The sequence below is a fragment of the Etheostoma spectabile genome, chromosome 16 (genome assembly GCF_008692095.1).
Source record: "Etheostoma spectabile isolate EspeVRDwgs_2016 chromosome 16, UIUC_Espe_1.0, whole genome shotgun sequence".
Classification (NCBI taxonomy): Eukaryota; Metazoa; Chordata; class Actinopteri; order Perciformes; family Percidae; genus Etheostoma; species Etheostoma spectabile.
Genome location: NC_045748.1, coordinates 8,495,679 through 8,514,361, shown reverse-complemented (window position 1 = coordinate 8,514,361; position 18,683 = coordinate 8,495,679). Strand labels below are relative to the sequence as shown.

At 40.2% G+C, this 18,683-nt stretch overlaps 2 protein-coding genes across 2 annotated transcripts in view; both read left to right on the top strand.

Annotated features, from left to right (window-relative positions):
* The window catches only part of rabgap1 (RAB GTPase activating protein 1), a 76,547-nt gene that overhangs the window by 26,215 nt on the left and 31,649 nt on the right, over nucleotides 1–18,683 (top strand). The window contains 2 exon segments of the mRNA XM_032539021.1: nucleotides 691–784; nucleotides 3,137–3,287. Coding sequence (XP_032394912.1) covers nucleotides 691–784; nucleotides 3,137–3,287 — 245 coding nt within the window.
* Nucleotides 10,289–18,156, top strand: LOC116703940 (probable G-protein coupled receptor 21). Its single transcript, XM_032539045.1, has 2 exons — nucleotides 10,289–12,964; nucleotides 15,840–18,156. Exon 1 carries the CDS (start codon nucleotides 11,686–11,688, stop codon nucleotides 12,916–12,918), a length of 1,233 nt encoding a protein of 410 aa, XP_032394936.1. The 5' UTR covers nucleotides 10,289–11,685; the 3' UTR covers nucleotides 12,919–12,964; nucleotides 15,840–18,156.

Below are 18,683 nucleotides of genomic sequence, written 5' to 3'. Positions count from 1 at the left end.
ACTTCTGCACAACGCTTTGGGAAGGTGCTGCATTCCTGGGTTTTGTTTGAAGGCAGAGCTTCATCCTATCGTTGCATGTGTGTGTGTTTCAGTCAAACAGACGCAGCACAGCGCACAGCATAGGAGAGGGAAAAGGAGCAGGGGAAACTTATAAAAGCATACACTAATGCAAACAACCCAGTCATCATCAAATCCCGCCGCTTTGTATCATAACATGTTATAACAATATAATATATTATGTTGTGCCTGGGTATAAGACACCATAGGGTGTGACCAAGCGGCGGTATTGGGAATGTGAAAGGGCTGAACTCCCTGCATGCTGTTATTTGCTGGGAGATACACACTCAAATGGGACCTAAAGGTGCCCATAAACGTCATGAGTACAGCAAAATAAGATCAAAAGAGAAAATACAGGGTCTCTGCAGATACAGACACTGCCACACATTTCTCGTGGGTCATAATTAATAATGATGATTGAGAGGGATACTTGTGTATGAGTTGATACCTTGTTTTTTAGTAATATTCTGCATATAATACCTTTTAACTCCTTGCATTTATTTAATGATTTTCATTTCACATGCATTAGCTCTGGTAAATTGTGTGTAATTTGGGGCATATAAATGGCAAATCTAAGAAGAAGAAAAGTTACAATAAGGGATCTTACTATTTGTTTATACCTTCTGTGTCCAGATAATGATGAGCCTTTACTCAGCGGGTCAGGTGATGTTTCCAAGGAGTGTGCAGAGAAGATCCTGGAGACCTGGGGGGACTTGTTATCTAAATGGTAAGGCTTTGTTCCCTCGTTTACTGTGTCCTTCCTGTTCTACTGCTGTTGACAGACAGACAGACAGACAGACATACACGGTTGGGCAGAGAAGGAGTCCTAAAGCAGCAGAGCTTCAGACTGCAACTATTTTAGAGACAGACACTACACGCACATGAGCGACCTGCAAATTTAATGACACTTCTTTTTATTTCATGTTGAAAAACAAGGACTCGGGCAGAGATGAGGCTTTAACCTTAGCCTTACGTTAGCCCTCTATTCCCCCGGAGCCGGGTTGGTAGCCCTTGTCAGTTTTGTAGTACTTGGTTTCGTCATAAAATCAACCGCATTTTTACGCAGCGTTGTCTCTGTCTCAAACAAAAAGGAACTACCACAGGGAACACCACAACTGCAAGGATGTCACTTAATTGCCTGTGCATTCACTGATTTATTTGCATTTTTTACATCAATGCTAATGTTAGCTCCGACATTTGCCACCCTCAGCAGTACAGCTTCCTCACCTGGGTGAGAGATAAAGATGTCACAGCAGAGAGTTGAGACCACTTCTGTAGAAAAACACACATAGGCTGCTTTGTCTGAATATTGGCAAATGGCACGTTACTTTAATTTTTTGAATACACATTTGCTGATCAAATTTATAACTATTTACCTCGTCAAAACAAATATTGCTTGTGTGTTTTGAGTATTGTGTGCTCCTCTGTGTCTGGCTCACTCATTCCCACTGGGTGTTAGATATTACCCTTTCCTTGGAAGTTTAATCACTTTAGATATGGTTGTTATTTCAGTGTTAACAAAAAAAGATGGAGAGGAGGGAGGGAGTATGATAATAATAGTACTTGGTTTACAGTTCTGAATTTGCATTTGTTAAGCACCATTTAATTAAAATGTGACTCTAAACTAAAATAAAACTGCACGTTGTAGTTTTTGTGTTTATTACCAAAGCCTTTATTATTTATACTGTTGAAATTAGTAAATTGTAAAAAATTGCGTTAAAGGTTGATTTAAGATGTGGGAAGTTAGAAGTATAAAGTCAGTCGGAAGCTCTGAGCAGATTAAGATGGCTTCCCTCTTCCATTACTGCATTAAAAAATAAAATAAATAAAAAATTACTGAATTGAAAATGCCTGGACTTTAATTAGCTGTAAGTTAAGCCCTACACCCCCCCCCCCCCCCCCACACAACACACACACACACACACACACACACACACACACACATGCATGCACTCACGCAGTGCTTGCCCCCCCCCCCCCCTCCTCCCCTGTCCTCATGTATGTTTTTCAATAGAACAGTATAATTTGGTTGGATTTGTACAATAGATATCTAAATATATAAAACGTTTTAATTTATGTTTATTGTAATAAATTAATATTTTTTTCTTCTTCATTACTTACTATATTTGGGTGTACGTAAATAATGTCCTTTGACAATGCCAAATGTTGACACAGTGGTATTTGTCTCACTTTTTTTATAAAAAATAATGCCTAAAAAGAAAGTAATCATAAGACTAGCCGGTCATAATACTCTTTGTATGCTTTGTGCGAGTGATTGGTGATGTGTGTGAGCAGGAGAGTGCGTGTTGTGGCGCTGTGGGATGCAGCGCTCAGGGAGCACAGAGAGGCAAATCACAGAAAGCCCTTTACAATCTTATGCCCCTAAGGGCCGGGCCTGGCATTACTTACGTCACATGCACGCACACATGCATGAACACACACAGTATACTTTTGTTACCTTTCTTAGTCTCAACAGAAAATACCACATATTGCATAACCTGACAAATAAACCAAACTAACTCAGAAAATAGAGAGGGATTAATTGAGAAAGGAGTGAAAAGTGAGAGAATCTTCAGGGAGTTAGGGAGGCCAATAGTTGTTATGTAGATACAGCTGTGCCTCCCCGTTCACCACCTTCTTCTCTCCATATCTCTAATTTTGTTTTTGTTACTCACTAGTTGTCGGCCAGATGCCTGCGTTCATTATTTGATGCATACAGTGTTGCCAACAGCTACAACATTTAAATATGAAGATGAGGAATGAAGGCATTAAAACTGGCCTTTGTGTACTGTTGCTGTAATTTTCTATTGGCTTATTGTCTGCTATTGTCTATTGTTTTCCTATCTTGCTAAAAATAGTGCAGAGGTATGTTTTCTTTTCAAAAATAGCACATATTTAACATTCTGAGACAGTGACATTTGAGCCTTTGATTGATGCAACCCTTGTGGGAGGTAGGACTGAAACCTTTTACACATGTAAATGCTTATACTTGGCCCATGATCTTGATCATAATAAAATTAGGATGTCATTGATGAACTGTGATGGTTAACCACCCCTCTCCTCTCTTCTCATCTCACAGGCATTTGAACTTATCAGTGCGTCCCAGGCAGCTGCCAGCTTTGGTACGGAGTGGCATCCCTGAGGCGCTCCGTGGGGAGGTGTGGCAGCTCCTGGCAGGCTGCCATAACAATGACCACCAGGTAGAAGAGTACCGCACTCTTATTACAAAGGTAAGACCACACAAAACTATTTTCTTTATTAAGATGGCCAGGACATACAAGTCCCCTTATCCCCTAATGTTAGTGGTGTGAACTGTCCTTGAGCAAGATGACTCAAACACAAGCTCTTCTAATTTTTGTTTCAGCAAGCTGTGCACTTTACATCTGATGATTTCTAAACCTTTGTCCAAGTTGAAGCCATCACTGAAAAATACTTTCATCCTGTAACAGATTTGTCCTGTCTGTTTTTACAATTGGCTGTTTTTTGCTCTCTCAAACTGAAACACGTTATATTCAAACAGAATTCATTATTTGATTTTTTTTTTTTTTGCACTGGCCAGAGCATGTTACTTTTATTGGCAACAGTTCTTTGAAAGTACACCTCAGGGGTCACTGATGGCCCTGTTTCACAAGTTTGTCTCTCATGTGCTTCAAACTTGTGATCCACTGCTGCCCTGTAGGTCATGACAGCTGATTACTTTTGGCGTTATGTAAGTGATCTATTCTTACACTTTTCTTCAACAAATTGTGAAAATGGTTCTGTGAAAATTAATAATCCTTAACTTCTTATAAAAACTCAATGTTGTAGACAAGTAAGAATATATATATATATATATATATATATATATATATATATATATATATATATATATATATTATAATATATATAGTACAGGCCAAAAGTTTGGAACCACCTTCTCATTCAATGCATTTTCTCTATTTTCATGACTATTTACATTGTAGATTATTTCATGAGGTTGGTGTGTTATTTAAGGTTTTTTTTAAGCCGCCTGCAAAATTCAAGAAAAAGGTCAAAGGAGTCTAAAACATGATCAACATGACTTGGCCTTGGACATGGGCCAGAAATTGCCTTTATTTAACTGCATTCAATAGTTGGTCTAAAATGATACTTTATTATGTTATGATGATTTCAATTGGAAGGAATTTTTAATATTAGCTTTTTCATAGCTGCTTGGCTTTGTTATTGTCTATGGGCCTCTTTTCTGCAGACCTGTGTTTGTATGTATGGTCTGAAATGACAGCTAGCGTTTGCTAAACCATGCTGGAATCATGGTGTGCATGTGTGAAGGTTTGTCTGTGCGGCAATGTGTGTAAGGCACTGCTGTAGATGGTTAGTCCCCCTTTGCGCTGAGAACAGTGTGCTATTCAATGTAATTTTTTCCTCGGCTGCAGTTCATTCCAGTGTTCTTATGTAAAGGCAGCATCCCCAGGCAGCAAGCTGGGACCCAGGTGGTGACAAGATGTTGGTCTTGCCCTTTCCTCCACTCTGCTCTTTGCCTCCTCCCTTCCTTTCTCTTTTGCTCTTTTGCTCTCTATGCCTTTTCACTTATCCTTTATTTTGCCTTCCATCTCTGGCATCATGTGATGATGAAAGAATTTAGATAGTAAAAGTAAAAAATAACAGGAGCCACACTGTTATCCATTAACATGAAGGGTATGAATGGAATCTCAACTTTCACTCAAACAACAATAACAATAAATCACAATGCCACTGTCCTGTGGGCAGAAAGTTGGATAGGATTTAATTGCAGAAGCACTAAAGCATACAGATTTGTACGTCAGCCAACGAACACACGAAGATAAGTGTGGAGAACCCATGCAGCTTTACCTGACTCTGACAGACGATTTGCATGTTTTATTTAGTCTCCTTATAAAAAGATGAGGAAAGGTAGCCAAGAATAGTTTAAGGAGAGAAAGATGATACATCATCACAACATTGTTGCATGGATTAAAACTTAAAAAAATAAAAATCAAACGAGAACTAAGACACAAAAAGGTCTTCTTAATTAAATTGCTCTAAACTGTTGAAAAGGAGTATTGAAATGTATTGCATAATGGTTCTCTGAATATTATATATGTTAATGAGGAAAGAATTTATTCATATTGATGTTGGTATTATTTCTGGAACTAATTAAAGCTGATGTACTAATTCATTCTTTCCCTTGTTAGCTCCTGTTTCAAAATGTGTACATACCATATTTATGTGCCAGCTCCTAATTTGTTTTGTGTGCTTTCTGTGTTCAGACTGTGCTTATGTGTATCTCTTTGTGCTGTATTGCACTGCATGCAAAGTATTTCCTAGCTACAGTCCCTGACAAAAGTCTTGTCGCTTATCTATTTTGTAGAAACACCATCTATTAACCTGACTTTTAATTAATCAATGGGTGTAAGAAATAGCTCATATGAAAAGCTAAAACCCTCCCAAATGATGTTCAATGCACTGAAATAAATTAGTTTCACTAAAAAAAGATTTATTCAAACAAGACAGAAAGGTCAAAATTTGGCAAGACAAAAGTTTTTTAAATTGAACAAATTTACTACAAATACTAAATATGTCAGCAATAAATAGTGGTGCTGTGAGATTCAAATTTAATATCTTGTATGACTTCCATGAGATTGAAGGACTGCATCCATGCAGTTTGGCAAGGATTCATACAATGTATTGATGAAGTCATCAGGAATAGCTAGGAAAGCAGTCTTGCATGCCTCTCAGAGTTCATCAATATTCTTTGGTTGGTCTTCATGCTTCCTCTTTCATCCTACCCCACATATGCTCAATGAGTTCATGTCTGGTGACTGGGCGGCCAATCCTGGAGCATCTTGATCTTCTTTGCCTTGAGGAACTTTGAAGTGGAGATGGAAGTATGCGATGGAGCACCATCCTGCTGAAGAATTTGGCCTCTTTTATGGTTGGGAATGTAAGAGGTAGCTAAGATTTCTTGGTATTTGAGACTATTGATGTTGCCTTCCACCCTGCAGATCTCTCGCACACCCCCATACTGGATGTAACCCCAGACCATGATTTTTCCGCCACCAAACTTCACTGTTTTCTGGGTGAATCTTTGATCCATGCTGGCTCCAGTAGGTCTCTTGCAATATTTGCGGCAACTGTGGTGTAATTCAACAGAAGATTCATCTAAAAAATCCACTTTCTTCCACTTCTCCAGCGTCTATACTTTTAGCAGGCTGTGTGCCTTGGCAAAGCCACACGGTTTTTCAATTGTCTTTTGTTTAGTGCTGGCTTCTGGGCACTGATTTGACCATGGAGGCCATTTTGAGACAGAATCCGACAAACCGTTCTGGTTGACACAGGGACTTCAGGGGACCAGGTCTGGTGGAGCTCTGCTGCAGTGGAAAATGGGCTGGCCTTGGATTTTTGAGTCAACAAACGGTCCTCTCGAGCAGTTGTCTTGCGGGGTCTGCCTGACCTGGGCTTGTCAAAAACATCTCCAGTGTCTACAAATTAATCCTTTGTACTTGACGCTGAGACACATTGAAGGTGTCTGCCACATCAGCAGTGGATCTGGTCTTCAGCCTCTTGAAAATCAAAACTTTAGTCTCAGGGTGAATCTTAGGCATGTTTGCAGAGGTCTAGTTGCAGTTGATGTGAAGGTCTAGTGTACTGGGGTTGTTTTTATACACATCTGAGACCTAATTGATCCATTATTAGTCACAGGTGAAGCTCATATGACAAGGCGACAACACTTATGTCTTTGTAAAAATTGACTCAATGGGCTTTACCAAGCTGTGAATATTAGAATACTTTTTGACAGTTTCTTTTTGCACTGAAACATTATTACAAAAGCTGTTGGGATTAAAATGAGCCATTTCTTGTAAATAAATCTTGATTAGAAATATATTTCAGCGGCACTTCAGGTCAATTTGTACGACAAGACTTTTGTCAGGGACTGTAGTGCCCATTTTTGTACCCAACTCTGTTTGACCTTGGTGTCCACATATGTGAATGCCGGGCATTGATGGACCAATTCTTTCCTTATGGAGCCCTAATGAATTTCCCAATATGAGTACCCCTGCTGCTAAATCCCGGAAGAACCATGCTAACTTTTGCATTAGCTCCCTCAGTTATAGTGAGTAAAAGCCTGTCACTGACAGAGTCACTAAGTCTGGCAAGCAAATGATTGGTTGCGAAAGACATAGAAAAATAGCAGGCAGGCAAGACTTTGGATATGATTACACTTGTTATTAATGCCACCTTGATGATCAGATGCGCCAGATCAGAACTTTTTTGCACTTAACACTTAAATTCGATCTGCCTGATGAGATAGTGGATATAACGTTATTCATGCACAATAGGTGCATCCAAAATGGCACTTGAGCACTGAGATCCAAACTCAATGCAAGCCACGTCACCTCAGCATGTGGTCTGGCTGATGGGAACCTAATATGAGCAAGATCTGATCTCGTAGTGTACAGACTAGACAGTTAATTTGTCCTGGCATGATCAGATGATAAAAGTTGCATTGAGACTTTAAGACAAGTGTACCCATGGCCTTTGTTATTGTGCTGAGGGGCAGTGACATTGTGTCCATATTACAACATAATAGTCAACAACGTGAGGGGGAATGTGGGAAACAATAAAGTCATATGTTTGTGTACTTTAACAAACGTGTCATTTTTGAGAGTTTGAGAGAGCTTTAGAGTAAGCTTGTTGTAACAGTAAAAGGAACACAGCACAGTCAGATCACGCAGTTCAGTGGGTGATGATTGGCTGATAACCTACTTGAAATAAGCGTACACCCATACAGAATGTGTAGTATAGACAATGTGATCAGATAAACACAGGCCTGCGGACCTGCTGCACCAGCCTCCTGTGTAGAGCAAAAACAAGTGCTCATATCTATCTATCTGTCTGCCTGCCTGTCTCTGTCTGACCCACATAGTAACCCGTCTCTCTGTCTATCTGTCTGTCTTCATAATCGTATGTATTTGTGTATACCTGACTCTGACTCTCTCCAACTTCTACCTAGACCTGTTAGGGCTTCTGTCAATGTGTGTTTCATCCTGCCGCTCTCTGTCTGCCTGCTCATTTGTGTTTTGTCACACTGTCTGCTTGCCTCTTTTTTGCTTCTCTCCCTCTGTCTTGTTGGCCCTTGTTGGTCTTCTTCTCCCTTTTTTTTCATCATGTGACTGTATGCCTGCCTGTCTCTCTGTCCCATAGGTTCATGTGCATTACTGTTCCAACTTCAGCTGAAATACTTTAAGATGTGTTTTTGTATTCTAGTTTGAAGTCAGTTTCCCACGTCACAAAGAATATTCTCCTTTTCAATTGAATGTGAACAGGCTGGAATTTTATAATAATGTTTTTGTCTGGGAGTATGTAACAACTCTCACCACCTTTGCCTGACGTTGGTATTTATGTACAGTACAAGCTCTAGCTGCACTGAAGAGAGCACAGAGATGAACATAATTCATTCTCTAATATAAAAGATTGTGTTTTCTTTGTCCAGTTCCTTGAAATTCTTTTTATTTCTAGTCTTATTAGGCATTCCTCAGATTAATAAAAATCAGTTGACCAGTTCTTTATCTTTTTGTTGTATCATGTTTATACAAAAGTTGGCACGGAGTGACAGATTATTTTTATATTTATATAAAAACGGAACAGAATGTGAAGTGATGGGTTGGTGTTTATAATAATCCGATGGAAGTCAGCCACTATGGCACTTAAATAACTTAGTTAAGTATACTTAACTATCTTATTATTTAAATAGGGCTTATCTTAGCTTGTTTAACAGATAATATATCACATTTTTGATGATTTTATTAATTTTGTGTTATTTAAGTAACAATACAGAACATTTGCTGATATTCTACAGATGAGTCACCGGTAAAGCATTCATTGTATTCTACCCCAACAATAACTACAGCAATTTCAGTAAAGAGCCGACATTATCTTAACATAACACATAATTAACATCCTCATCTTTTTTCTTTTACTTAAAGCCAAACATGCTTTACAGAAGTTTAGGACCACTGTGTTGTTGCCAAGTTTGTGTCAGCTACTGGAAGCTTGTCCTTCAGTGGTTGACGGGCAATGAGGAAGCATAAGTTAGACAGCTAACAGGACTAAGTTCAAATCAGCATGGCAACCAGCTAACAGTACATCACGCTCTTCCTTCTTTCTTGTTCTCATAGCTACCCAAATTGTTCTTGCAATAGTGTATGTATTTTTCTTTTACCTCTTCGTCCACTCCCATATGATGAGCTCTGTGTTACTTTTGAGTCTCTTACTTTTCTCTTATTCCTCTTCTTTTTCCAACAGTTTTTGTCACACTGTCATCTATTTTTAGCTCCTCGTGTGGTGGGCAGAGGAGGTTCGTGAAAGCATGGGAGTGTGTCTGGATTGCGGGGGAGAAAGGTGCAGGCTGGTGTGTGTGTGTGTGTGTGTGTGTGTGTGTGTGTGTGTGTGGCTGTGTGGGTATGATTTGGTCTCCATCTCGCTACACCAAATTGCCCTGCACAAGACACTTTGCAGTCTTCAGAAAGCCATTAGGATGAGGATCTAGCAGCACTAAATCTGACATTGATTACCAACCACTGAGTTTCTAATTGTCCAGGATTGTGAGTAATTAATTGCAATCAGCACATCATATGATCTAAAAATAACTGAGCTGGTAATTGTTTTGCACAGATTCAGTAGGCTCTTTACAGAAGGACTGACTGAGACTTGATATTGCTAACACGTTTGAAAAAATTAAATACTAAGTGTTCAACGGAGTCCTTTCGAGCCTTGCCATACAAATCTGGCCTGGAGGGAGATTAAAAGATGACTGGTGAGGTCATGCTACCTGGGTGTAGCTGACTGTGTAAAAGCAACTCTCATGCAAAGTGGAGGTGCAGCATCCGCTGATGCATGCAAAAGTAAGTAGTTAAGTAGTTGTCACTTAGTACTGTAGATTTATAAGTGTCCATACAGTTATAGTCTCTCGCTTGCACTTTTAGAGACACATGCATAGAGTCGCACATAGAGTTGCAAAGAAAAAAACATGTAGGCCATTTTGTTTTGATACATTACATAAGTACCATTGTTAAACAAGGTTTAATGGTAAAGGCATGAGTACTGAGTATGTGTGAGCATGTGCTTTGTTTAGAACATGTTTTTTCAACGTATTCAGGGCATATTACAGGGCTGAATTCTTTCACAAAAACTAAAAACTATCTGTTAAATAATGGCACTGTTTGTGCTTTATAAATACAGAAGCAGATTATAAACCCACACAGATATAGTGAGGTCTGATTTCTCTGTGCAGCAATAAGCACACACTTTATGTATAGTAGTCCACGTGCGAAGATGCACAGAATTGTAGGGAAAGCCGCTTTTCTGTCCTGAATGTCCTTGGTTAACAATCCGATTGAAAATATAAATATTTCCTTTAAATTGCACCCTGGCATGGAGTTATTTTTTCCCTGCAAACAAATACAATACCTTTTCTGCACTGTAGAAACACAGTGTCCATTCTTACAACTCAAAAATGCCCTATCTTTTGGATTGAGCTGAGAGGCGACTGAGATGTTAACAGTCAAAAGAACTGGATTAACACTGAATTACAAATTTTAACAGTGTGAAACGGTATGTTTTGAAATTTAGGGTGATTATGAGAACCATAGAAAAAAACAGGGAGGGGTGAGAGGGTTGGGGGGAAAAGGCAAGCCTCGTGCCCTTGCAGTTGATCATTGGTTGGAGCCACAGGGAAGGGGAGGGGCCTCAGTGTCACTGTTTCTGTAGAGAGAGAGGCAGAGTGAGCAAGACAGCAAAGGAGGATAAATGAACACGGGGGGTTCTCCCAGCATCGGTATGCCTGCCTACCTCATTTCCAGTCCAGACACAGTTGCTGCTCCTCTGGATAGAAATAACAGCTGAGGTGTGTTTGCATGTGTGTGCGCATTTTAAATACCAGTTACTCCGTGCACCGCCTTCATTCTCTTAGCTAACGCCAGTCTGCTGTGATTTTACTGCGAAGGACCAGACAGAAACTGACTAGAGCAAGCGGACATGGAGCAGTGGTGAAAAGAGGGGTAAAGGAGAGCCAAGAAACACAAGGAAAAATGAAGAAGGAACAGGAGAGAGAGAAGCAGAAGGACAGATTAAAAAGGAGATATTATGCTTAATGTCTCCTTCCCTCAATTCATTAACGCAGCACTTTACACAATAATGTCTTTTCATTGTAAGTGACTCTGTGGACTATAAACATATACAAGAGCTTCAATCAGCTTTCTGCAGCTGTAGCAGATGTTGAAGACATCTTTGACTTTATAGGGAGCGGAGGCATTTCAAGCAAAGATTGGACTGGAATTGCTTTAAACAAAGTCTCATTTTGTATTTTTTTTGTCTTCAGCTGGGATGTTTGCTTTACTGAATAAAAGGAATACACACGTTTCTTTTTTTGTTTTAATCTGTTTTTACGCTGGTGGTTTTCTATCTTTTGTGTAAACCCACAACTGCCTGCACCGAGGACAAACCCAGGGGGCTTCCTCACCTCTCGTTGTCCTTTCCATGCCGCCTGCATTTGAAATGGCAGATGGCAGCAGTCTCTTCATAGAACCACAACATGCAGCTTTTTGTTTGGACTGAAACCATACAAGCTACAAGATGATGAATTCCTCCCTGGATCCACTGAACCAAAGCTCTGCTGACCCGTCAAACTTATCTGTGCCCTTCTGCCTGCTTGAGATAGGCTATTCCCAGATTTTCACCACCTGCATGCTTGAAATCTCTATCATACTTCTTCTCACTGTTCTCATAATTTCTGGTAACCTGGTGGTGATTTTTGTGTTTCACTGTGCCCCCTTGCTTAGCCAGCACACCACCAGTGCTTTCATCCAGACTATGGCATACGCTGATTTGCTGGTGGGGGTCAGCTGCCTGTTCCCCTCTCTGTCCCTCCTCCATCACCTCAAGGGCCTCGACCCCAAACTCACCTGCCAGGTGTTCGGGTACATGGTGTCTGTTTTGAAATCAGTTTCAATGGTGTCGTTAGCATGTGTGAGTGTAGACCGCTACATTGCCATCACAAGACCACTGACTTATGCATCCCTGGTGACACCTTGTCGAATTCGATGCTGCATTGTTTTAATATGGTTGTATTCTGCTCTAGTGTTTCTCCCATCGTTTCTGGGGTGGGGGAAACCTGGTTACCACGGGGATGTGGTGGAGTGGTGCGCAGTTGAGTGGAGGACTCGTCCGGCCTTCACAACCTTTATTGTTGCATTGCTCTACGCACCAGCTGCTCTCACTGTTTGCTTTACCTACGCCAACATCTTCAAGATCTGCCGGCAGCACACCCGGGAGATCAGCGAGCGCCGCGCACGATACCGACCACAACAGCTGCAGGGCCCAGGATTGTCAGTGGGATCTGCGTTCAAGGACAACAGTGCAGTAGAGCAAGGGCAGTTAACCCACTTGTCTCAACCACAAAAACCTCAACCACAATATCAGCAGCCCACATCAACATACCCAGACAAGCGATACGCTATGGTATTGTTCCGCATTACCAGCGTGTTTTATATCCTCTGGTTGCCCTACATCCTCTACTTTCTGTTGGAGAGTGGAGGGATCTATCACCACCCTGCAGCCTCATTCCTAACCACATGGCTTGCCATCAGCAACAGCTTCTGCAACTGTCTTATCTACAGCCTCTCTAACTCTGCCTTCAGGAAGGGCCTCAAACGTCTCTGCTCCTTCTGTTTACAGCGCAGTGGCAGTGGCTTCGGGGTTAGGAACACTAAAAAGGCTTTTGTTGGTTCTGTTGAAAAAGGATGTGGCGTGCCGGCGTATGGATACGGACATGGGGAAATAGGAATTGGCACAACATGTCATGTGTAGAGCGCACACAGAGGAAACCCTTGTGCCAAATTGGCATTTGAACTTTTTAACCTTCCTCTGGTGTTAGCTTTCTGCTGCCATCTGTAGTGTTAGCGGGTCATTTTGGACCCGTGTATTAAATTAGCCATAAAATACCCTAAAAACAATCTTTTATCATCCAATGTTTTCTTAACTCTTGTTTAGCTGGTTGGGCTCCCTTATCCATGAAAAGATTGGTATTAATATTTTTTTGTGGCCCCCTGGGCCTTTGTTTTAACAGCATACCCCTCGTTTTCAATGTCATAAAAGTGGTCAAATGAACCTTAAGAGTAGAAGGCAACAAAATAATCAGTTGTTCTGTTACCTGAGTGTAACTGAGAGATATTAAAACAAATTTTTTAAATGTTCAACAAAAAAAAGATTTTAATTTTAATATTATCAAATATAGTAACATCTATGGTGTTTCGGGTCATTTTGGACCCGTATATATTTGATTCAAGAAAAGGGCAAAAACAAGTCTTTTTTTCCCACACAATAGAACTTTAATACAATATTTAACAATATGAAAAACAGAACAGTCATAAATAATAATAAATTACAATAAAACAAAGATTTGCAAATAAATAAACAAAAAACAATCGAGAAAATCACATCAAAAGAAATCAAGTACTTGTTCTATCAATACTCTGTGCAAAGAACATGCCTGTGTGTGTGTGTGTTTAGATGCATGTGTTGCAAAAAGTGACACTTTTAGTGTGTTCTTTGCAGATATATTTGTTGCAGGTGAAGCACACTATGTAGGTTTTTCTGTCCATATTGCTAGGGCAGACCTGACACCTCTTTCTTTTTGAGCGAGGTGGTCCCACTGGCATTGTGGATGTGGATGTGGATGGAGTGCTTGAGGCAGGGCTGGCTGATGAGGGGGAAGGTGATGCTGATGCTCTTCTTGTTGCTGTGGATGTGGATGGCGTGTTTGGTGACCGCTGCAGCTGTCTGACCAAGTCTGCAGCAGCTGGGTCTCGGGGCACCCGTTCCCGTTGCTCAATGTGCGGCTTGACAAGGGAATTCCCGAGCTCCTCAAGAAACATTCTCCGCTTGGTATTTTGGGTTGAATTCCACCCTTGGTGAATATGGGTCCACACCACAAATGCATTGTATGCAGACACATTGAGGATGTTGTAAAACACAACCATTGGCCATCTCCTGGTCATTCGCTGGCAAGTGTAGGTGGCAGTCAGCTTGTCCAGATTGTCCACTCCTCCTTTGTTTTTGTTGTAGTCCAGGATGATTATGGGCTTTTTGTCACTTCCTGATGACACAGCAGCATCTTTGTGAAGAGTGGACATCAGTATCACATTTCGTCGTTTTTTTGGACAGTATGAAACAATAGTGGTGGTATCTGTGAAAACAAATTTGGAGGAAAGTGGAGCCCTGTCCTTCACCAGCAACATTTCAGCGGGCAGCTCAGGTTTATTTTTTTTTACGGTGCCCACCATGGTGAGTTTCCTCCTGAGAAGTTCTTGTCCAAGGTCATAGCTGGTAAAAAAATTGTCACAAGTGATGTTGTGACCCTGCAGTCCAGTAGTCAAATCGAGGACTACACGTTTTCCTTGGTTTTTTTCCGGGATGCCGCTTGCAGATTTGCCTGTGTAAATCTGTAGGTTCCACGCATAGCTTGTTTTAGCATCACAGGCTGCCCAGATTTTTATGCCATATTTGCCTGGCTTGCTGGGCATGTATTGCCGGAACGGGCATTTTCCTCGGAAAGGGAGAAAACGTTCATCCACTGTCACCTCTGGCCCTGGGTTGAACATCAGTGGAAGGAGTTGCACCCATCTCTCCCAAACATCCCTGATGGGAGCAAGCTTGTCAGATTTTGCTCTGGTGTCTCGATTGTCAAATCTGAGGACTCTTGAGATCATCTGAAAGGTCCGAAGAGACATTGTTGCCCGGAAAATATTTCTGCCCGTTGATGCATCCCAGAGACTCTCAGTTGCCTCATTGCTGGATCTGTAAACTCCAGCAAGGAGGAGAACACCAATGTAGGCATCCAGGTACGTCTCATCAATGTCTTTCCATGTGTTGCCATGGACTTTTTTTCCCTCAAGGTTTGTCATAGCAATTATGACTTTTTTTAGTGACAATGGCAAAAAAAGATCAAAGCACGTCTTGATGTCACTTACTCTTGTCACAGCAAACCTCGTGACCCCAGGGGTCATTTTGATGATGTTTGCAGCAGCTGTCCTTCCATGCACATCAGGAGGAACTGTACTCCAACGGATGTTGCCATTTTTGGATTGGAATGATTCAGCAGGAGCAGCTTCAGCACCAGTGACCTCCTCTTCAGACTGATCAGTTGTGTCTGTTTCTTCCAATTGGTACTCCACATCATCTTCGTTCTCAGAGGCCTGCTCATCTCCATCGCTAAAATCCTGTGTGTCCTCTGCCTCATTTGCAGCAAAGATGTGATCCAAAGCTTCATTTACAGTAAATCTTCTCCTCATTCTTGCATCCTGTGATTTGGAGATGTGTACTCTGCAAGTCACCACCTCTACACTCAAATGGCTTGACAAGCCTGGACATGTCTCCCTTTGTTTGTTCTTGCAAAAAGGCAAAGAGAAAAGCCCCTAAATGAAGCCCAAGTGGTTGGAGGAAGAGGCTGTTGGTTGACTGTGTGTTCATGATTTAATTTTGGGCATTTTTTATTGTTTTATAATAGAAAATTTTAACCGGGTCACAAATGACCCGAACACCACAAAAGTCATTTTTTTCACCAGAGCACTTTATAATTTAGTAAAAACAAAAAAAAAGATTTTACTTTGTTTAAATGGAAGTCCCTGACAAAGTCAAAAAGTTTCAACTCAAAAAACAAATGTATGAAGTGCTTTTATGCATGTTAAAACTCAAAACGGGTCCGTCGGGACCCTAACACCATAGGAAGGTTAAAAACCTGATGTGATTGCTGTAAAATGTCTCCTCTTTTATGCTTAAATGTGCTGTAAAGAGATGGAAGGAGGCATTGATCCGTCACTGCTGTTTTTGTCGCACTTGGAGGTTACATAGGCGTCCTCTCTGCAGACGCCACAGCTAGCAAAGACAGAGAAAGAGAGTCAAGAGCAAAACACTGAAGGAGAAAAGGCCTAAATAGCCCTGCAACGGGCATGCTGAAATGGTCCTAGAAAAACAGCATACTGTACTGTGTATGGACAGGGGTGATGGATGGAAAGGGTTGGGATGGAGGAGACAAAGGTGTCTCTGGAGAAATAAACTCTTTTGAGGTTATACACTTGTATCAATCAGTTTTCTTTAATGGCAAATGAATCCTTAACTTATTTTGCCAATACATCAAAACGTTCCAAGAAAAGTCTTCTGAAAGACTGTATGTGAAACAATGTGCCCTTTGTTGCCAGATTATCAACACAGTATGAGCTAAATGCAAAAAAGAAGACAGTTGATGCTGTGTTTTTGTAATGTGGTGCTGAGGCGAAGCTCTTTACATATGTTTTACATGCTCCTACCCCCTCAGTATCTGAAAACAAAAAGTGATGCAACGGTTTGTTTGTGTATTTGTTGTCTTTTGTTGTTGACTGATTGATTGAGCTTAGTCAGTCAAAAAGAAATGGAAAGAAAAATGTAGGTCTAGACACATGTCATTTTTGAGTGATTTTCAGTTAATTTATCGTTCAATTAATTTTTCAAATCTTTCTCAGTTTCATTGCCCCTTTGTTGTTTTGATTTATGTAACTAAAGTTATTTCATAAGACTCCTATCAGACACACACACACAACACACACACACACACACACACACACACACACACACACACACACACACACACACACACACACACATATATATTCACTTTGCCAACTGGCTAGCCTCTGAAAAGGGACTGACCCCTCAACTTGCTGAAGTTAGGTTGCATGCTTGTGTGTATGTGAGCATCTACATGCATTTGCGTGTTGTAGTCTGTGCATGTGTGTTATTTTGTGTGTTCTTTTCACTCTTAACTTCATATTTAATGACTCCAAGTGTACATACTGTGTCATAAACTCAAACATTTTAAACCATTATCTCTATTTTGAACCATGGAGAATCATTTTACAGTTCATTTAGGTGCAGATAATCTAACTTTATCATTTATATCTAATCTACCAAAGAAAGTTAATTTGGTTAAATTATATTGTTTTCTAAATATCTACCATATGAAGATTTAGTTAAGTGCAATTTAGTAAGAGGGGGTTTTACACAAAATTTGTGTAGTTCGACTGTACTGTGTTGGCCCAGTGATGCCTTGTCTGCATAAATATGACTGTTTCAGTAAAGAGATCTATTGTTGCCTTGATATACAAATGAAAATGAATTGTTGGGAAAGTATTTTCCTTACATTTAGTGAGGGCTTAATTTCTACACAAGCGACTGTTTTTAGAGGCAACAGCACAGACTGGAAATAAAAATATACATTAGCCAGCCTAAAATGACACACTCTATACAAAATAGCCTGAACCCCATCTGTTGTAAGGTAATGTCATTGTTAATTCAGCTACTCTCTTGTTTCCAACTGAAATGAACCAGGCGCAAACACATTACTCAAAACTGTTAATATTGTTTGTATTTAAAATTATTTGTACGTGTGTGCATAGTTGTGTATGAGTTGTGTGTGTGTGTGTGTGTAGGTGTATTAGGATGTGATCATTGGCTAAATTTAACTGTTTACGTTGTTCTAGCAAGGCTGCTAACAGTGTTTCATTACTTAATTAGCTGCACATCACGTCTCTCCAATACACCGTATTTTGTGAGTGTACTGTATGTGAGTATGATGTGCTATTGTGGTAGATTCATGTTGTCTTTAAATATTTTGGCTGTCATCTGTGAAGCATTGCCAAATATTGTGATCTTTCCTGTTTTTACTGTCTTTTGTTCAGAAATGGCGTGGGCAGAAATGGTGTATTGAATGTCTGATTGCCAAAACACAGAAATGTATTTTTGTAAAATTATTTAGTTTCTGACTATTCTCTTGTGAAATGTTGCAAAATCTAAGTAGGTTTAGTAGCATGATTACCTATTGAAATGATTGAAGATGTGTCTTGATGAAGATCCATTTATTTTACTTGGGCTAGGTGTAAAATAATACTAGGTGTCTCTACTGTCTTTTGCACTAAGAAAATCGCTTACTTTGAATATGAGGCAAGAAGTTAATCACTAAAAAGATATCATTTCCCACAGAAGTTAATGGTACAATTCCTCAGAAATGCGTAAGATTTAGGTCAAAGTTTTTTGGTAAATTATTGTGCCAAAACATGCTAACATTATCATTCACACACATTCCCTTTTTTCCTGTGGGAAAATGGTCAACTCATGTTCTCAAGGGGACAACACTCTGGTGATGGCTGAGTCAAGGTGCAGTGCTATGTTGGTTAGGATAAGGCCATTCATAGGTTAGATGCAGCCTTCTGCTATGAGAGAGAGAGCGAGTATTGTTCATGGGACACAATAATGTGTGAGTGCATACTACTAACACAATTGATAAGTAAATCCAGATACAAATACATGACCTTGATAAGTGTGATTGGGGCCTTATTTAAAACAACCTATACAATCCACTTTTAAGGCACCACATTTTTTTTGACTTAAACTCTTTCTTTTAGTTAAAAAATAACTTTTGTAAATAACAAGTATTTCCACTAGCTGAATACTGGTTCTTCTTAGTGTAGACAGTACCCCAAACGGACAGGAAAGCCTCACTCTTATAATGCACTTTACACACACACACACACCACACACAC

Bases quoted from the DNA above. Each gene is read 5' to 3' on its own strand.
- LOC116703940 (XM_032539045.1), top strand. From the start codon at position 11,686: ATGATGAATTCCTCCCTGGATCCACTGAACCAAAGCTCTGCTGACCCG.